At 37.9% G+C, this 22,028-nt stretch overlaps 1 protein-coding gene across 2 annotated transcripts in view; it reads right to left on the bottom strand.

Annotated features, from left to right (window-relative positions):
• TSEN15 (tRNA splicing endonuclease subunit 15) overlaps positions 1–22,028 on the bottom strand; it is a 36,256-nt gene that overhangs the window by 5,432 nt on the left and 8,796 nt on the right. The window contains exon 4 of one of the 2 annotated variants that reach the window (XM_047753021.1): positions 13,115–13,268. The exons of the other annotated variant lie outside the window; for it this stretch is intronic. Coding sequence (XP_047608977.1) covers positions 13,175–13,268 — 94 coding nt within the window. The 3' untranslated portion in view covers positions 13,115–13,174. Of the gene's footprint in view, positions 1–13,114; positions 13,269–22,028 lie in introns of those variants that run through there. 2 annotated transcript variants of the gene reach the window in all.

Genomic DNA, 22,028 nt, shown 5'->3' with positions numbered 1-22,028 from the left:
GGTAGGTTTACTCCTAGGTATTTTATTCTTTCTGATGTGATGGTAAATGAGATGGTTTCTCTGATTTCTCTTTCTGATCTTTCACTGTTAGTATATAGAAATGCAAAGGATTTCTGTGTATTCATTTTGTAGCCTGCAATATCTGCAAAGAGTGATAGTTTTGCTTCTTCTTTTCCAATTTGGATTCCTTTTATTTCTTTTTCTTCTTTGATTGCCATGGCTAGGACTTCTGAAACCATACTGAATAACAGTGGATTCAACAATTTCAATGAAGTGTACATCCTTGTCTTGTTCTTAGTGGAAATGTTTTCATTTTCACCATTGAGAATGATGTTAGCTGTGGGTTTCTCATATATGGTTTTAAATATGTTGAGGAAGGTTCCCTCTATGCCCACTTTCTGGAGGGTTTTTATCAGAACTGTGGAATTTTGTCAAAAGCCTTTTCTGTTCTATTGAGATGATCATACCGTTTTTATTTTTCAGTTTGTTGATGTGGTGTATCAGATGTATCACAGTGATTGATTTGCAGGTATTGAAAAAATCCTTGCATTCCTGGGATAAATCCCACTTGATCATGGTGTATGATCCTTTTAATATATATTTAGATTTGGTTTCTAGTATCTTGTTGAGGATTTTTGCATCTATGTTTATCAGTGATATTGGTCTGTAATTTTTTTTTGTGGTATCCTTGTCTTGTTTTTGGTATCAGTGTGATGGTGGCCACATAGAATGAGCTTGGGAGTGTTCCTTCCTCTGCTTTTTTGAAAGCATTTCAGAAGAACAGGTGTTAACTCTTCTATGAATGTTTGATAGAATTTACCTGTGTAGTCATCAGGTCCTGGACTTTTGGTTTTTTTGGAAAGTTTTTCATCACATTTTCAATTTTGGTGCTTGTGTTCAAAGTTTCAATTTATTCAAGGCTCAGTCTTGGTAGGTTCTTTGTAAGAGTCTGCCCATTTCTTCCAGGTTTTCAATTTTATTGGCATATAGTTGCTTAGAGTAGTCTCTTATGTTCCTTTGTATTTCTGTGGAGTCAGTTGTAATTTCTCCTTTTTTGTTTCTAATTTTATTGATTTGAGCCCTCTCCCTTTTTTCCTTGATGAGTCTGGCTAAGGGCTTATCAATTTTGTTGATCAAAGAACCAACTTTTGGTTTCATTGATCTTCTCTATTGTTTTCTTTGTCTCTATTGCATTTGTTTCTGCCCTGATCTTTATGATTTCTTTCCTTCTGCTAATTTTGGGCTTTGTCTCTTCTTCCTTCTCCAGTTGTTTTAGGTCACTTATCTGAGCTTTTTCTTCTTTCCTGAGATAAGATTCTATTGCCATAAACTTCCTTCTTACAACTGCTTTTGCTGTGTCCCATAGGTTTTAGGTTGTTGTATCTTTGTTGTCATTTGTCTCTAAGAACATTTTTTTTTTTTTTGTCTTTTTAGGGCTACATGTACGGCATATGGAAGTTCCCAGGCTAGGAGACAAATTGGAGCTACAGCTGCCAGCCTAAGCCACAGCCATAGCAACACCAGATCCGAGCCATGTCTGCAACCTACACCATAGCTCACAGCAAGGCCAGATCCTTAAGCCACTGAGTGAGGCCAGGGATCAAATCTGCATCCTCATGGACACTAGTTGGGTTCATTTCCACTGAGCCACTACAGGAACTCCTCTAAGTTTCTTTTGATTCTCTCTTTGATTTCTCAGCAATCCATTGGCTGTTCAGTAGCATATTGTTTAGCTTCCAGGAATTTGTGTTTTATTGCTGTTTTCTTCTTGTAGTTGATTTCTAGGGTCATAGCATTGTGGTTGGAGGAAGTGTATGAGATAATTTCAACATTTTAAAATTTACCAAGGCTCAATCTGTGGCTCAAGATGTGATCTATCCTGGACAATGTTCCATATGCACTCATATATGTGTATTTGACTGGTTTGGGATGGAAAGTTCTATAAATATCAGCTAAATCTATCTGGTCTAGAGTGTTATTTCAGACCTGTGTTTCCTTGTTGATTCTCTGTCTGATCTTTCCCTTGATATAAGCAGGGTGTTAAGGTCCCCCACTGAAATTACACTGCTGTCAATTTCTCCTTTTATGGCTGTTAGCAGTTGCCCTATATATTAAGGTGCTCCTATGTTAGGTGCATATATATTTACAATTGTTAAGTCTTCTTGGATTGATTCTTGGATCACTATGTAGTGTCCTTCTTTGTCTCTTGTGATTTTATTTTAAAGTCTATTTTGTCTGATGTGAGTATTGTTACTCCTGCTTTCCTTTGATTCCCATTTTCATGTAGTATATTCCATCCTCTCACTTTCAGTCTGTGTGTGTCCTTGGGTCTGAAGTGGGTCTCTTATAAACAGCATGTATATGGGTCTTATTTTGTATCCACTCAACCTGTGTGTCTTTTGGTTGGAGCATTTAGTCCATTTACATTAAGTGTAATTACAGATAGTATTTATTGCCATTTTGTTAATTGCTTTGGATGTAACTTTGAATCTTTTTTTTTCTTCCTTCTTTTGTCTTCTCTTGATTTATTGACTATCCTTATTGTTGAGTTTGGATTGCTGCTTCTTTTCTTTTCTTTTCTTTTCTTTTTTGTCTTTTTTTAGGGCTGTACCCACAGCATATGGAAGTTCCCAGGCTAGGGGGTCAAATGGGAGCTACAGTTGCCAGCCTATACCACAGACACAGCCATGCAGCATCTAAGCTGCATCTCTGACCTACACCATAGCTCATGGCAATGCCAGATCCTTAACCCACTGAGCAAGGTCAGGGATCAAACCCTCAATCTTATGGTTCCTAGTCATATTCATTTCCACTGTGCCACAATGGGAATTCCTCAGTTCTTATTTCTGAATGCATTTTCAATGTTCTGCATTTGTCTTCTCTTCTCATGCCTTCTAGTTTTGATATCAATGATTCTTTTTAAATGCAGGTTTCAATATGGCTATACATAACTCTTTGGGTACATAAACTTTAAAAAATATTTCTGACAAACATTTGTCTAAAATTTGCTATGCAATTCTATTACACTAAATGAAATTTAAACTAGTCTTAACAGTTGAGGATCATTATTTTGGGTACTTATAACTGCAGATAACAGTGGAAGATGGTGTACCAAAGAATTCTCTAGAATTTAATTTTCTTCAAAATATATCATATTTGCTTTTCAATCATCAAAGCATTCAAATTGTTTTATCATTTGTCTCTATACTCGGGCTTGGCAAACTATGTTCACCTATTCTGCTATGGCCCATGAACAAGGTATAGTATTGACATCTTTAAATGGTACATATAAGAACCTACAGAATAGGCTCAATTTTGCCACTCTGTCCACAAAGCCCTTTAAGAAAAGGTTTGCTGACCCCTACTCTATGAAAGAAGTTAACAGTAAGAAATGTAAGACATGATCACCGAAGCAGTGTTTTTATTTTCAATATTATTTATTCAAAAGTCAGAGCAGAAGGAGGTTCCACTTCTAATTAGGATGTAGAACATCCTAAAGACCACCATTCCTATGATAACAGAGAAAATACTTTGGTTGGTTTTTAAAAAATGCCATTTTTCTTGAAAGCCATAAAGGGAGGTAAACACAAAGTGTTTAAAAGAACTAAATTCCAATGAGAAATGAGCCCTTCCTGGGTAAAGTGAGGCCAAGAGTCAGCCACTTCCATCCTTGATGGCAACTGTCAAGTCTGGGCAGATGGCTGGAGGAGTGAGCCAGTCATAGGCAAGCAACATCACTGGGACTAGGAGAAAACAGCACTACTCCTAAAAGCTGCACATGAACTCGTCTGGTGGATTAGAATCTGGAGGGATATCAATTCCTTCAGTTCCCCAATTCTCCCTCATGGAACTTCTGCTATGTTTAAGCAACAGCATGAAATGCTGAGGAAGGGACTAGAAAATGCAAGCAAGCTCTGATCACAAAGCCCTGCTGAAAAGAGAGGCCTAAGCCCTTTCTCAAGGCACTGAAACTAGAAGAGAAAAGAGATAACTAAAGATGCAACTCAGCCATGACTCCTCTTGACTTCTCACTAGATTGACTAAATTTAGATTCTGACTCTACTTGCCAGATAGAGGAAAGGATGAGCTCTTTTGGGGTGAGGAGTAGTATCAACATCAGTCTCTTCATACACAGTGTCTAGCATCCAGTGAAAAACTCTAAGGTATGTGGAGAAACAAAAAAATATGTCTAATGACCAAGAACAAAAAAGTCAGTAAAAGAAAACCTTCAGGAAACTAAAGTTGTTGAAAAACTTAGATATGGGAATTAATAAAGTCTCTAATAACTATAATAAATGTTAGAGTATTGAGGAAAAAACACAGAAAAAAAAATGGGTGACAAGATGAAAACTTTAAGGAAAACATGAAAATCCTAAAGAAAATGAACATTCTAGGATGTAAAAACAGATTTTCAAAGTGCTGATGAGGCTTAATGGTAGATTAGACACAGCAGAAGAAAGAATTTAGTGAACCTGAAAAGAGGTCACAAGAAACTTAACTGAAAAACAATGAGAAAAATAACTTTTAAATAAAACATCGGAGGCCTTTGGGGCAATATCAGTTTAACAAACACATAAATGGAATTTCAGAAGGAAAAGGAGAGAATGGTATCTAAGTCCTTTTGGCTTGCCATAACAAAATACCACAGACTGGGCATCTAATAAATAATAGAAATTTATTTCTCAGGCTAGAAAGTCAAGATCAAGCCATCAGCAATGGTCTCATTCTGGTGGAGGTCTTCTTCCTGGTTCGCAGCAAACACCTTCTCACTGTGTCCTCACATGGTGAAAGGGGCAAGAGATAGCTGTGAGGTCTCTTTTTAAGGCACTAATCCCATTTATGAGGGCTCCATTATCATGGCTTAAGCACCTCCAAAAGTCTCATCTCCTAATACCAGCATTTTGGGGGCTTAGGATTTCAACATACAAAACATGGGGAGTACATTGAGACTACAGCAGTACAGAAGAAATAGCAGAGATTTTTCCAAAGCTGTCGTCTCTGAATGTAAAGCGTCTCGCTTACTCCCAGCATACAGTTGGATCTTGTTTTTACAGTCAGTCTTATAATATCTGTGCCTTGATTGGGGTGTTTTATCCATTCACATTTAAAATATTGATACTGCTGAATTTATATCTTCCATTTTGTTCTTTGTTTTCTATATGTCACATGTCTTTTTTTGTTTCTCTGTTCCTCCTTTACCACCTTCTTTTGTATTAAATTGATATTTTTCTAGTACACCATTTTAATTTCTTTATGATTTTTTAACTATACAGTTGTAGAGCTAACCCCTGAACAACACAGGTTTGAACTATGCAGGTCCACTTATACATATTTTTTTCAATAAAAATGCATTATAGTATACATGAGCCCTGGTTGGTTGAATCTGCAAATGCAAAACTGCAGATACAGAAGACTGACTATAAAGTTATATGTGGGATTTTCAACTGTGCAAAGGATTGGCACCCCTAAACCCACACTGTTCAAGGGCCAACTACTTTTTCAAGTGATAGTTTAAAGATCACTCCGTGCATCTTAATTTATCACAATTTACCTCTGATCAACACTAATTCAATTCTGAAACAAATTTATAAATTGCTCCAATACAACTTCATTCCTTTCTATGAGGTGGCATACATGAAAAGCTTTGCAAACTATAAAGTAGTAACTGGTTACGTTTTATTATATAGTATCTATACTAGCTTTGCTACCTTGCAAACTGAGACATAACATTGTATCCACAATTTTTCTCTTAAAAAATAATTTCCACCTATGATGTACTGCATGATAATTAGCTAGATTATTGTTCATATCAGAGATTCACTTTAGTGATGTTTAGATGAAACAACTATAAATATTAATGAGAAATCTCATTACACAGCACTGATGGAAAGTAACACTCTGAAGCCACTGCAATACACATAACTTAAAAATAAGTTTCTTTAAATATTCCTAACTGGCAGAGTATGACAAAGATGAGACACAGATGGAAGGGGAAAAAAAAACTAGTAAGACAACTTGTACATATTTTCTTTTCCTCAAGATATGACATTATTTAAATCAGAAATGTACATGTGTACGTGCGTGTGCATGGTTTTTTTTCCTAATGTAAACTGAGTGGGAACTCTAGCCCATATATTGAAATTTAGGATAGAAATTTCCATTTCATTCATATTTGTTTCCAGAGTTCTTTGGTATAAATAGCAAAACATTTTCAGACTTACTCAAAACATCCATGTGGGAAACCCTAACATTTGAAAATTAGCTCAGAGTTGTAAAGGGGGTATTGTCTTCAGAGTTGAGGGAAATCACTGTCAAAAATGAAATGGAAGTTCCCGTCTCAGAGCTCTGTTTATCCCACTTGGTAGTGTCGGCGGCTGGGGGGTGGAATTACCAATGAATCTTCTCATAATAACAGAGTAAAATAGTTTATCTGCCTCTCTTACTCAAAGCACACTTGAGACGTCTTACAAAGATTCTCATTCAGGATCTCTTCTAGTCTATTTTTAACATTATGTTTAAAGTGATGCCATCATCTGTCCCTATTTGAGGTCTGTCTTACTCGTTTCCTTTACGAGATATTCATAAACTGGTAAAAATTTTACTTTGCCTTTAAGTCAACAGATTGAACTTTCTCAATATAACAACAACAACAAAAGGTTCCAAAGTTCTATTTTAAAAATCACACGTAATTGTAAAGATGCTGAGGACAATGAAGCATCACTAAAATGCTACAGTCTCATTTAACCTCTGGTTTTAATTTAGAAGACACAGAACAAAGTTTCCTTATGTGCCTATTTTTTTAAAAGCTCAGTTCTTTGGAAAAATAGAGATGTTTCATCACACAAATCTAACAATTTGGATAAAGCCTTCCACAGTTTATATTTGATAGAAATCCACATATGTGAAAGATAACCTATATATTAATAAGAAGAATTTCAGGTTCTTGAGTTCAATATATTTCAAGAGAAAAGTCCCACCTAAAGAAAGAGATAAATCAGTAATAATCACAGTTGTTAATCAAGAGTAACAGAATTTGATGTCTACAACAGGTTTTTCTTTCTTATAACTGTTCAGAGAGGAGCTTAGCATTCTGAAAACAAAGTGATTCCAAATTTTAACAAAGCTAACATTATTTGGCTACTGCCCTTCCTCCAAGGTACTTAAATACTTTCCATAAGTCTTAGCATTTGTGTTTTTGTAACAACCCTATAACAGAGACTAAGTAATCTCTGGAGATACGCACAGAGGACAAGAAAGTTGAAGACAACATTAAATTTAATTTCAAATGTTGTCAAACTAGAATGCATCATAGGTTAAAATTATTATTAATTTCAACTCACACAAAGCAATATCTCCTTCTGTCATCTTTAATGTGGCCAAGCTGATAAATGCTGCAGCTGCATCAACAAAAGACATTAACTCCCCGATCTGCCTCATTATGATTTATTTAAACAACACACCATAATGCAACTGCGGAACACAATGCAAATTAAACTTGTGCCCAAGGAGCCTTATCCACTCACAGGCTCGATCCTGAATAAAGTTTCAAGAGTAATAGACCACCTCCTTTTGAATCATGCCAATGCGTTCCTAGGAAAAAATCAAGGCAGCTGAAGTTCCAGGGGGGTTATTGAACAATTAGGTGCCTGTGTGGCTATTCACCCTGGTGGGAAGCCATTCTGCGAAAATAAACTGTAAGGGTTTTTTTGTTTGTTTGTTTTTGAGAGTAAGAAAAAAAAATGCTATGCCAGTTGAAGGAAGCTGCCAGAACTGGGAGTTTCAACAGTAACAGATTTCCAACAGAGGTAGTATGAGGACACACATCCTGATATGCAGGGAAGCCAAATGACATGAATCATTTTCCTAGTTATTATTAGACTTCAGGCCTCATATAAAATAATAGCCACTAATTTGTAATAAAGAACATAATTCTGGAGAGAGGAAATATTTTTTGATGATAGGAAAATGGAGTACCCTTCAAAAAACATGTAACATTTCAGACTTAAGTCTCATAACTAAGAACATCTTTTAAAATGTTCTAAAGAAGGAACTAAATTGTTTCTAATAACTCTTTACTCCACCATTAATATAAGCCCTTCTCCTAAGACACAAAGGAAAAAGAAGGCTTGAATGGTGAAAGGAGTGGTGGTACTGGCGGGAGAGGAAGATATGGATGAATTTAACTAAAAGGTAAGGAAACTATTTATAGCACTGGCAGAGTGGCTCTTCAGACTTCTGACTGTTCTCTATCCTGGGAGGTATACAGTTATAGTTACAGGGTAAAGTGTGGTAATAAGCAGTGATAAACCTTGCAAGCAGATGAATTCTGAAGACATTCTAATTTCTTAGAAACTCTTGAAAGGCTGCTTGCAGCACATCTTTGTGTTCTTTAATATATTATTCAGCAAGTCTCTGCTGCAGGAACTGAAGAGTTTAAGAGAATCATTCATTCATCCAACAAATACCGATTTAACACCAAACACCAGGCACCAGGCAAGGCACTGGGGAAAAAGAACGAACACAACAAAGCTCCTGCTTCCATAGGGGATGTGGGGAGGAAAGAGAGTAAACAAACAAACAAAAAAAAAAAACCCCACTATACAATATACTGAGTAGCAATAAATGCAGTAAGTGTTATAAAGGAGGGCCACTTCATAGGTTGCATTAGTATAAGAGGTGAGGTGACAGTAGCTTACACCAGAATGATGCAGGATAGCAGAAGTGGCGAGAAATGGTCAGATTTTGGATATACTTTTAAGGGAGAACTGACAGAATTTGTTAAATTAATTTGGCAGGCTGAGAACTGGGTGGACTAAAACTAATAAGAGATTATAGCAAGGTTAATGTGTCAAGATCAATTGCTTTCCTATACACCAGCAATGAACAACTGGAATTTCAAATAAAAAACACAACATTTACATTGGCATCAAAAAAGTGAAATGCTTAGGTATAAACCTAAAAAAAATATATGTACAGGATCTATATAAGGAAAACTGTAAAACTCTGATGACAGAAATCATAGACGATCTGAATAAATGGAGAAACAGTCCATAATCATGGATTGGAAGGTTCAAATATTGTTAAGATGCCAATTCTTCTTATTGTGATCTATAAATTAAGCACAATCCCAAACAAAACCCTAGCAAGTTATTTTGTAGATACTGACAAACTGATTCTAAAGTTTATATGAAAAGGCAAAAGACCTAGAATAGCAACACTGAAAAATACCAAAGAAGAACAAAGTGAGAGTACTGACATGACCCATCTTACTTACTTTTAAGCTATAGTAATTAAGACTATGTGGTACTGACGAAGGAATAGACACACAGGTTAATGAACTAGAATCAGAGAGCCCAGAACTGACCCATATAAATATGGTCAACCGATCTTTGACAAAGGAGCAAAAACAATCCAATAGAGAAAGAATTGTCTTGTTAACAAATGGTGCTGGACAACTGACGTCAATATGCAAAAAAATAATGACTCTAGAGAGACATCTTACACCTCTCACAAAAATTAAACTCAAAATAGAACACAGACCTAAATGTAAAACAAAAAACTATAAAACCCAACTTTTAGAAGACAATACAGGAGAAAATTTAGGTGACTCTGCATTTGGTGATGAACCTTTAGATACGACACCAAAAGCATGACTGTGAGAGAACAGCCCAAATAAAAAAAGGACAAAGGATCCAAACAGATATCTCACTAAAGAAGATATACAGATGGCACATAGTAATATGAAAAGATGCTCAACATTATGAGGCATTAGGAAATAGCAAATTAATTAGGGGATGGACTAGGAGTTTGGGGTTAGTAGATGCAAACTATTGCATTTGGAGTGGATAAGCAATGAGATCTGCTGTATAGCACAGGGAACTATATCTAGTCACTTGTGATGGAACATGATGGAAAATAATGTGAGCAAAAGAATGTGTGCGTATATACATATGTGAGATTGGGTCACTTTGCTGTACAGCAGAAATTGACAGAACATTGTAAATCAACTATAATAGAAAAAATAAAAATCTTACAAAAAAAAAATGAAACACTACTATGCATGAATTAGAGTAGCTAAAACTCAAAAAACCAACAGTACCAAGGTGGCAAGGATACTTACTGCTAGGTGAAAGAAGCCAATCTGAAAAGGCTACATACTGTATTATTTCAATTACTACTATTCTGGAAAAGGCAAAACTCCAGAAAAAGTTAAAAGTTCAGTGGCTTCCAGCAGTTCAGGGTAGGGGCAAAGGGATGCATATGTGAAGCACAGGGGATGTTTAGGGCAGTCAAACTATCCTGCATGCAATGGTGGATACATGACAGTGGACATTTGTTAAAATCAATAGAACTGTGAATTCTAATGTAAACTTAATGGTATATCAATATCAGTTCATTAATTGTAACAAATGTACCATACTAAGGCAAGACGATAATAACTAATAAATACTGTGCTGGACTAAAGCCTTCATGGGAAATCTCTGGACTATCTGCTCAATTTTTCCATAAATCTAAAATTGTACTAAAAAATATAGAGAAATAGGAGCTATCTATCTCCAAGATTTTTGGCCTGAGCTCCAGATTGAAGAGTTGCCATTTACCGAAAGAAATAGCAGTTAGAGGGCAAATCAAGAGATCTTTCTGGACGTGGCAATTTGAAATGACTTTTAGGTCTCAGTGGCGCTGTCAAGTAGATAGTTAAATATGAGTCTCAGGTTCATAGAAGAGGCAGAGATAAGTTTGGGAGTCATGAGTATGTCAATGATATTTAAAACCATGGAACCAGACAAAGATGCCAGAAGTGAGTCCAAAGAAAAGCTCAGAGGCCTAAGCCCTAGAACACTTTAACCTTTAGAGGTCAGAAAGTTGAAAAGATTCAGCAAATGAAGCTATGAAATGGCAAGAGATGGAGCTACTTAATCTCCTCAAATCCCTCATTATGCTTTTGTGCTAACAGCTGGTCATTTGTTAAATCCTCACAGATTTGTGTATTTTAATTGGTATCTTTAGAGAAAATGGAAACAACCATTATAACTCCTAATATTCTGATTCAAATAATTTTCACACCTTTGTTTCAGGATATACCAGCATCTCCCAAAGACCCTGAGGTGGAAAAACTCTTGATCTAGCTTTCTCTTATCTTTGTATTCCTTAATCCATTCAGCCTCTCAATCTATTGCTTACCAGGAGGATGGTTACTTTTTCATATTTTCTATCTCTATCTCTCCTTCCCTCCCCTCCTTCTCCCATTGCCATCTCTCTCTCTCTCTCTCTCTCTCTCTCTCTGTCTCTCTCTCTCGCGCACGCACACATATGCACAATCCAAGTGCTTTCTCACCAGCTGCAGGCATGCTCTCCCTTTGTTATTACTAATACTCAGCTTTAAGAAACCATTTGCAATTTTCATGCTCTCTCAGCCCTCAATACCTTGCTCATGTGATTACCTGTCAAGAACATCCATTTCCAGCCCCATTATACCTGGAATGCCTACACATATTTCAAACACCGTGTCCTGCAGGAAGCCTTCCTAGACATCCTCCTCCCTTACCACCACAGAGCTATCTCCTGAGATAGGCTGGGACCTGGGAACTGGGACCCTTTGTTGCATTGCTTGCCCCTGGACAAATGTCTCCTTGAGCAACAAAATACCAGGAATCTATATGGGATTAAAAATAACTGTGTGCATGTGCAGTTGGGGTAAATTATGGACAACAAAATACAAAAAAGACCAAAAAGCCCAACTGCCACTTCTGAAAAGCCAGGAGTAAAAGTAGGGTACTGTGCATGCCCCTGCACAGGACGCCACCAAAGGGCTGGGCAAACCACCTAAACCACCCCTTCTGGCCCAACTCCTGGACCTGCCCCTACCCTCACCCCATGTAAGGAACCAGCTCATCACCCCCTGGAGAGCAAGGAAGGGAACCTACTTGTTTTCATTCTTCCCTGCTAGAGCAGGGGCACCAAATGAAGCCTTGCTTGAATTTCTCTCTGGCCTCTTATCAATTTCTACTGATTAAGGAAGGCCAAGAACCCTGGTCAGTAACACTCCCTCTGCAGTTTTCCTCAGTACCCTACACACATCTCTTATTATGTTCATCATAGTGGCTATAAATGTCTTGTCATCTCAGCTCTAGACTGTAAGCATCTTGTGAAGTCTTGTACCCCTTGAGTCCAGCACACAACAGGAGACTAATAAATGAATGAGCAACCTAGAAAATGCTGGAATAATATGCACTTTACTTTCTTATCCTTACCCCCAAACCAAAACATGCTTTTATTTTGCCTCTAGATAGTCTATATTATACTATTCATTTATATTCATTGTATTTAATGCTTAAAGAAAAAGTATAATTATATACATTCATAGTATTTTTACTGATTGTAATATTATTTTAGTGTAAGAACAATAAATAAAATTTTAATTTTCTCTACACATTTCTTTAATTCTTCTTTTTTCTTTTTTTAATTTTGTCCTTTTAGGGCTGCACCTGAGACACATGGAGGTTCCCAGGCTAGGGGTCTGATCAGGGCTGTTGCTGCCGGCCTACGCCAGAGCCACGGCAACACCAGATCCTTAATCCACGGAGCAAGGCCAGGGATCAAACCCACAACCTCATGGTTCCTAGTTGGATTCGTTTCCACTGCGCCACAAAGGGAACTCCCTTCCCTACACATTTCAGTATTTTAGAATATGGGTTATTTTTCTTTTCCCCATAAAAACACTGGTACAATGGATTTAAAAATAAACAATTGATCCATTTTTATTTTCTGGGTTACTGCTCTAACACAAACATCTAATAAAATATTTTTTAAAACAATCGTGTCCTTTAAAAAAGAAAAATTACTACTTACAGTCTTTGAAAACTATATTTAAAAGCTACATTAACTTTGACAAGAAAAAAATGAATGCAGCTCATTTGATTGAATGTAGGAATAAGGGCGCATGTATTCTTTTGAAACATTGAAAACCTTGACAGCAATGTTGTAGGAAACAAGTTAACATGGTTTATAAGCTAGTCAGTTTTTTAAATCACTGGCTAGAACTCCTAACTTTGGCTTTAACACTCATTTCTAAGCATTATGGATTGTTTTTACTTTAAAGCATAAATTGTACAAGAATCCTGTCAAAAGAAATGTGATCAAACCAAATGACAAAGTTCTTAGACTTTTAGCCTTACGGCTGTTGAACTAGCAGATGACCAATCTGGTATATGGGATGTTGCAGCCTTTCTTCTAAATGTATGGAGTAATATTCAGACTGGAAGATGCTAGAAAAGAGAACATTTAGAAAAACTGTCTGTCACATATATTGGCTGAAGTTACCCATTTTAATGAGAGGTTATCAATCATCATAAATCCAAAGAAATGCCACTAATTTGTGGGAGTGGGAGGAGAAAATGGTCACTGGAGTCGCTCCCTCCTCACATAAGCTGTCCACTATCCTTCTCTGGCACTGAGAGAAGAGAGCCACTTATAATCCAGCCAGGTTTCAAGGATGAATGATTCACTGGCATTAAGAAGCAAGGGACTATGGTTCTTTGTAACAAAGGAGATTTATAGAACACTTCCAAAAAATAGTATATTAACCGTCCCTAGATCTCATAATTGTACAAAACCCTTTGCTCAGCCTTTATTTTTATTTTTATTTTTTTAGGCAGTGTTTAAATGTCTTTTTTTATTTTTTTTTTATTACTCAATGAATTTATTACATTTGTAGTTGTACAATGATCATCACAATCCAATTTTATAGGATTCCCATCCCACAACCCTTTGCTCAGCTTAAAAAAAAAAACAAAAAAACTTATGTATAAAAACAGGTAAGCTAAAAATATGGCAGCAGGGATGTGTTTTCAGCGTATCTCTCATATTTTACCAAAGAAACTAAATTAACACTGAAATTGGAAGACAACCTAAGTTCTACCAGGAAAAAACAAAACAAAACAAAACAAAAAAACCCAAACTGGTGGTTAAAAACCAGAAAAATATTTTTTCCCCTCACAGTTTGCTATGGGCCCTTGTGTTAGTGTCCTATTCCTATGTTATTTTCCTACATACAACTACCTACAATACTATTACATAAGCCTGTAATACTATTATCTTAAGTTTAAGCTAATTGAGCTATCTGAACATATATTTGACTTCACTGGCTACCTTAGCTCTGGAAAAAGCCCCTGGCTTTCATCAGGATTCCTCTGGTTGTCTCGTCTTTAAATTCATCGGATCTCCCTGACCTCTATGAATGTATTAATATGATTCTACACCTTTGCAAAACCTGAGGAAACTGTAGTCCCCAACTCTACGGTCACTGACTAAAACTGCTGCATGGATTCTTAGATTTGCTTCAGGAAGAAACAATCTAGAGGGAGTTCCTGTCGTGGCTCAGTGGTTAACGAATCCGACTAGGAACCATGAGGTTGCGCGTTTGATCCCTGGCCTTGCTCAGTGGGTTAAGGATCCCGTGTTGCCGTGAGCTGTGGTGTAGGTTGCAGCCACGGTTCAGATCCCGCATTGCTGTGGCTCTGGCGTAGGCCGGCGGCTACAGCTCCAATTGGACCCCTAGCCTGGGAACCTCCATATGCTGCAGGAGTGGCTCTAGAAATGGCAAAAAGACCAAAAAAAAGAAAAAAAAAGAAAAAAAATCTAGAGTACTTTCCACATGCATTTACCATCCAAATACACAACTTCCTGGAGTATTTTAAATGTAAACTAAAGATTATTTTACATTAGTTTGGGGAATTATTTTTAAATGAAGATAAGAGTTGTGTTCTTCCCTTCAAGGAGCACAAACAACTTCATACTCCATCAGCATAATTTTCCCACTATCTACCAAATATGGGCATTTTACCAATTCTCTTCTCCCACTGGAGATCAGCAATTAGTATTAAATCAATATTTTCACAAGAGACTAGTATACACAAGACCTTCTGAAACTTGAAAAATATGCCAAAGTGTTTTAACTATGAGCAAATATTATGTATAACTGCTTTACAGAAAATACCAGTTACAAACTGTACTTTGCTCAAAGTAAAGCATTCAGTCACTGCTATTCAAATACACATGTGCTCTGCAACAGAATCTGTCTACACTCTTGCCAGAAACTACGCACATAAAACACCAAGTCCACAGCCTGGGAAAATAGGTAGGAAATGGATACAAAAACTGCTTGGGCATTCTTAGAAATTCACACAAATACAGCATTACATGTTGCCCAGCACCGTCACCTTTGAAGGAGTCACCAAATACATATATACCATAAAATAAATAATGGAAAGAATAAGCCATGCAAATATATAGGCCACTCAGTAGTCAAGCAGCAAGACAGCTACTTCTGTAGTTTTGAGGGCTGCCATGAGGCTAGCACTGGGCAAATACTTTAGAACCAAGTTGTAGTTTATTACGTAAATGATAGAGTGTGGTCAAGTTTTGCAAACAACAGGCTCCAAAACTTGAGACTTCTATAAAAAGACAGCTATCACACCTTATGTGCAATATGCCCTTTATAATAATGTGAAATGGCACCTGCAGCACCTGCCAACTCCTCTGGTTCTCAGGCTTTGTAGACTCTCCAGATTCCCTAGTAATAAAAATGTCATGTTTGAGGAATACAGAACATTAAAAAAAAAAAAAGCACTATAATCAAGCAACTAAGCAATACCATCCAGGATAGTGATTTACAGCTGGCGGGCTCAGGTTGGTTGTACAGTGTATAGCAAGTAATTTGTTTCTAACAATAAAGCATCAAAGTCGGCAGGTTATGTTTTAATGTAAAAGTAATATTCCCCATTATACATGACATTCTCATCTACTCACATTCTACTGTGCTTACTTTCTTTTTTTTTTTTTTTTAAGGGCCGCCCCCTTTAAGGGCACATGGAGGTTCCCAGGCCAGGGGTCCAATCAGAGCTGTAGCCACCCGCCTACGCCACAGCCACAGCAATGCCAGATCCAAGCCGCGTCTGTGACCTACACCACGGCTCACAGCAACGCCGGTTTCTTAAACCACTGAATGAGGCCAGGGATCTAACCCACAACCTCATGGTTCCTAGTCGGATTCGTTTCTGCTGCACCATGACGGGAACCCCTCCTGTGCTTTCTTGAGTAAGAGTCACAGGGGGAAAGTTAGCACTAAGAGGTCCTGGGAACAACGTATGAACCAAAGCCCGACTGTATCTACACAGCAGTTCAAGGGGAATGGACCAGAGTCATGGGTCAGAACAACAATAACAAAGGTTAAAACCACCAGTAAAAGCTAGCCATGAAGCATCAGTAGCTATTAAGATCATACAGAGAGGTAGCCAGAAATTATACGCCTCCTAATAAAAAAACAGGCTACCAGCTATAGTCTTACTAATGTGATCAAAGTGCATCTAATTAAGCAGCCGGTTCCTGCTGCCAATTCGTAGAAAATAAAGCCAGGGAAACATGTTGAAATGCACCATGAGCAGGTAAAGGACAAACCGGGACTGTGGGAGAGTGTGCAGGTCAAAAAGCCCAGGTTGTTTAACAGAAAAATTACAAGGAAAGGAGGATAGAGAATAGAACCCACAGATCAGGTGTCAATAAACTACTGGTCTATGGGCCAAATCTGGACTGCCCTCTATTTTGTAAATCAAGTTATAAGAACACGGCCACATCCATGTTTCCCTATTTGTTGTCTAGGGCTGCTTTCACTCTAACATGGCAAAGGAGTTGCAAAAGAGACCACATGATCTGCAAACCTCAAAACATTTACTACTTAAGGCTTTAATGGAAAGAGTTTTCTGGCCTCTACTGTAGATTAACAGAGATTTACAAGACAGAATGAAAAGCTTTTTTTTTTTTTGCTTTTTTAGGGCCACTCTGCGGGCATATGGATGTTTCCAGGCTAGGGGTTGCATTGGAGCTACAGCTACTGGCTTACATCACAGCCACAGCAATGTGGGATCTGAGTCACATCTGAGACCTACACCACAGCTCACAGCAATGCAGATCCCTAACCCACGGAGTGAGGCTAGGGATCGAACCCACATCCTCATGGATACTAGTTGGATTCGTTTCCACTGTGCCACAATGGGAACTCTCCAAAGATATTTTTAATGGGCAAAATTTATGAGATGCAAATAAAGCAGTACTTCATTTGTAGATGTTGATTTTAAAAGGTATATTAAAAGTATAAGGATATTATATGCCTCCTAATGAAAGAATAGACCACCAGCTAGTCTTACTAATGTGATCAAATTGAATGTAATCAAGTCCCTGGTTCCAGCTGCCAACTGGCAGAAAATACAGACGACAGGAAAATATGGAATGGCATCATGAGTACACCATACAATAGTAGAGCCAAAACAAAAAGGAGTAAAAGAAGAATAAGGTTGGAGAACTTACACTGCCTCATTTCAGATCTTTCTATAAAGATTTCTCTAGAGCTACAGGCATCAAAACAGTTTGGTACTGATCAGCAGTACAGACTAGAGAGTCCAGAAATAGTCCACACATATGATCAACTGAGGTCTCACAGAAATTCAATGGCGTCTTTTCAATAAATGGTGCTGGAACAATGGGACAGGCATTTGCAAAAAGAAAATAAGAAAATAGGAGTTCCCGTCGTGGCGCAGTGGTTAACGAATCCGACTAGGAACCATGAGGTTGCGGGTTCGGTCCCTGCCCTTGCTCAGTGGCTTAACGATCCGGCGTTGCCGTGAGCTGTGGTGAAGGTTGCAGACACAGCTCGGATCCCGCGTTGCTGTGGCTCTGGCTTAGGCTGGGGGCTACAGCTCCGATTCGACCCCTAGCCTGGGAACCTCCATATGCCGCGGGAGTGGCCCAAGAAATAGCAACAACAACAACAATAACAACAACAACAAAAAAGACAAAAGACAAAAAAAAAAGAAAAGAAAAACGTTAAAAAAAGGGGGGGGGGAGCTCCCATCATGGCTCAGCGGTTAACAAACCCACCTAGGATCTATGAGACTGCAGTTTGATCCCTGATCTTGCTCAGTGGGTTAGGGATCCATCGCTGCCGTGAGCTGTGGGGTGGGTCGCAGATGAGGCTAGGATACCGTGTTGCTGTGGCTATGCTGTAGGCTGGCAGCTGTAGCTCTGATTTAACCCCTAGCCTGGGAACCTTCATATGCTGTGGGTGTGATGCTAAAAAAGCAAAAAAAAAAAAGGGGGGGGGGAGGAGTTCCTGTTATGTCTCAACAGAAACGAATCTGATTAGCATCAATGAGGAGTAGGTTCGATTCCTGGTCTTGCTCAATGGGTTAAGGTCTTGCTCAGCAGCTGTAGCTCTGATTCAACCCCTAGCCTGGGAACCTCCATATGCTGCACGTGCAGTCCTAAAAGACCAAAAAAAAAAAAAAAAAAAAACTGACCCTTAGCTCCCACCATATACAATTCAATTCAAAATCAATTATAAACCTAAAAGCAAAAACTTAGACTATAGGAGTTCCCGTCGTGGTGCAGTGGTTAACGAATCCAACTAGGAACCAAGAGGTTGCGGGTTCGGTCCCTGCCCTTGCTCAGTGGGTTAACGATCCGGCGTTGCCGGTAGCTGTGGTGTAGGTTGCAGACACGGCTCAGATCCTGCGTCTGGGATTCGACCCCTAGCCTGGGAACCTCCATGTGCCCCAGGAGCGGCCCAAAGAAATAGCAAAAAGACAAAAACAAACAAACAAACAAAAACTTAGACTATAAAATTTCTGAAAGAAAACATATAAGAGAATTTTATGTCTATAGGGTCACCAAACATTTCTCACACAGAGCACAAAAGCTACAGACTGTAGAAGAAAAAAAATGATATAACGTGTATGAATCAAAATTGAAAACTGCCGTTCTTATAAGGAAATTAAGAAAACAAAAAGACAAGCCACAGACTGGGAGAAAGTATTTCCCAAAAAATATATTTGATAAAGGAATTGCACCCAAAACACATAAAGAGCTCTTATAACTTATTAAGAACACAAACAGTACAATCTCTACAATATAGGCAATAGATTTGAACTAAGATTTGATCAAAGAAGAGGTATGGGTGACAAATAAATACCTGAAAAGATGCTCAACATAATTGGTCATCAGGAACTAATGCAAATTTAAAATCACAAGAGCTACTTCAACAAACCTAACTGAATCACTAAAATTAAACTGATAATCCAAAATGCTGCTGAGGATTGGAACTCTCATATACTGGAGCTCTCACACACTGCTAGACAGAAGAGCACAACCATTTTGGAAAGCAGTCTGGCAGTTTCTTATAAGGTTAAAAATGCATGTACCATATGAGCTAGCAATTCAGTAATTTGTTCATGAGAATTGAAAGTATGTCTATACAAAGACGTGGATGAGACTGTTCATAGAGGTTTCATTCATAAAAGCCAACAAACTAGAAACAACCCAAATATCCAACAACTGGCAAATGGATAAACAAACTGGCACATCCATACAATGAAAAACTATTCAGCAATAAAAAGGGAACTATTAATGACATGTGCAACAACATGGAAGAAGTGCCAAACCATTATGCAATGTGATAGGGGTATGACCCAAAAGGCAATGATTCTATTTCTATGACATTCTAGAAAATACGAAACTACAGGAATTGATGACAAAATAGCATGACAGAAGTTTCTGAGTTGTAATACTGGTTACATGAGTATACACATTAAGATTGGATATTATAATCCATACAATATAGATTATAGATCTGCATACCTAACACGAGTGATTTTTACTATACATAAATTTTACCTCAAAAGCCTGATTTTCTTTTTTAAAATGGCCACAACTAAACTACAGAGAAACACAGGAAGTTATTACTATAAAAGAGTAATGGTTACTTTTGTGGGGAAGAAAAAACTTTATGCTTGGGACAGGACACATGGAAGGGGTTCTGGGATGGCTGGAAAAGTTATATTTCTTGACTTGGTGGTTACGAGTGTTCAAGACTTTGCCTTATAACTCTATACATTTCTATTGTGTGGTTTTCTGTACCTGGTTTTATTTTACAATAAAAGATTTAAAAACCACCAACAGGAGTTCCCGTCATGGCGCAGTGGTTAACGAATCCGACTAGGAACCATGAGGTTGCGGGTTCGGTCCCTGCCCTTGCTCAGTGGCTTAACGATCTGGCGTTGCCGGAAGCTGTGGTGTAGGTTGCAGACACGGCTCGGATCCCGCGTTGCTGTGGCTCTGGCTTAGGCTGGGGGCTACAGCTCCGATTCGACCCCTAGCCTGGGAACCTCCATATTCTGTGGGAGCGGCCCAAAGAAATAGCAAAGACAAAAAAAAAAAAAAAAGACTTTTAAAAAATAAATAAATAAATAAATAAAAACCACCAACAAAGTAGAAAGAACTCTAATAGCTACAACACTTTGTTTTCTACTATAAGATCTTTAACTCAATCCTTTATTATCTTTTGAAAACTGAAGAACACAATTAAAATACATTTTTAATCTCAGCTTTTTATATGTGAAATCAGGATAAAACAAGACCCCTATATACCACTAAGGATTTAGAGCAGACACTTGTCAATGTACTTTGAAATACTGTAACCTTCTCTACAAATGCAAAATACCCTTATAACCACATGGAATAACCTACAGCATCACCGCCCTGATTAAAGTCCTTCAACGACACCATTCATGTAGCAGGAATTTTTACAGAGTTAGTTCTGGAAATCTAGGACTCAACAGATAACGCTTCAGGGGCAGGGACTCATGTATATTGTAGACTGCCTTGCACAAGGGTGTCTGGTACAAGTGCACCTGAAATCTGGTTTATGCTGCTTTTGCCAAACCTTGGATTCTGGTGAAGAGACTTTCTTTGTATGTCCAGAGGGAGTACCTTTCTCTAACTCATTCGAAGGCACTTTATGAGCTAGCTATACCCCCCCAAATTCATGCCTTCTTTTTGTCAAACAGTAACAATGCAAACTGTCTGAAAAGCTTTTGCATCATTAAGATAAAACACAAACAAGCATATCTTACATTTGTATTTCCCTGATTATAAATGGACCTGAGCCTTTAAGTTCCTCGCCTGTGAGCTGCCTGTTTATATTCTTTGTCCATATTTTTCAATTGGGTTGTTTTTCCCTTGAGTCACAGAAGGTATTTACACATTCTGAATTAATCTGTCAGCCATATGTCAATAAATCTCCTAACTGTGGAAACTTACATTTTTTCAAAGGGACCATAAACTGACAACCCTCTAGCAAGTAAGTTAGTAATGCCCAATAAAGACAAAGATGTCAGCGCTGTATGTCCCAGCCATTTCACCTCTAGGCTTCTACCTTAGAGAAACTCTCACACGTGAGAACAGAGATGTACTCACGGGGTATTCATTACAGTACAATTTATAACAGCAAAAGAAGTGAAACGAGTGATGGCCTTCATGACACAGGTAGCCCTTTCCAGCTCATTTCCCATGCTCCTCATCTTTTCTCATGAGTTCTACACATTCGCTTGTTCCTTTGGAGCCTTAACCAATGCCACTGAGCACCTACTCTAGCTTCCATGCTACACAGGCAGGCATGCTGAACTAACTACTTGCACTTGTCCTACTAAAATATGGTCTGTTAGCACCTTTGGGAGGCTTTCCCTGTCCTCCTTCTGGGTCTTGACACAACATTGTGTAAAGTACTTATCAGGACTCCATTATTCTTGTTATTCATCACCTAGCAATAAAATAAATGGTGGTAGTCCCAAACTACACTTAATTAAATCTCTAAACAAAGGACAATTCTGTTTCTACTAGATCTCATCTAACAATTACCAAACAATGAAATAAAAATTTATTTTCCAAGCCAATATATAGTGCTAGGACATTACTTTCAAGAGGATGTCTTAAGTACCATATGATCTCACGCATACGTGGAATCAATTTAAAAAAAAAGTTCATAGATATAGAGAATAGATTGGAATCGATTGGTAGATTGGTAGTTGCCAAAGGCAGTAGGTAAAATGGATGAAAGGAGTCAAAAGATAAAAACTTCCAGTTATAAAATAAATAAGTCAAGGGAATTCAATGTACAGCATGATGAGTATAGTTAATTC

This window comes from Phacochoerus africanus, chromosome 11 (genome assembly GCF_016906955.1).
Source record: "Phacochoerus africanus isolate WHEZ1 chromosome 11, ROS_Pafr_v1, whole genome shotgun sequence".
Lineage (NCBI taxonomy): Eukaryota > Metazoa > Chordata > Mammalia > Artiodactyla > Suidae > Phacochoerus > Phacochoerus africanus.
This window is presented reverse-complemented; position numbering and strand designations above follow the sequence as displayed.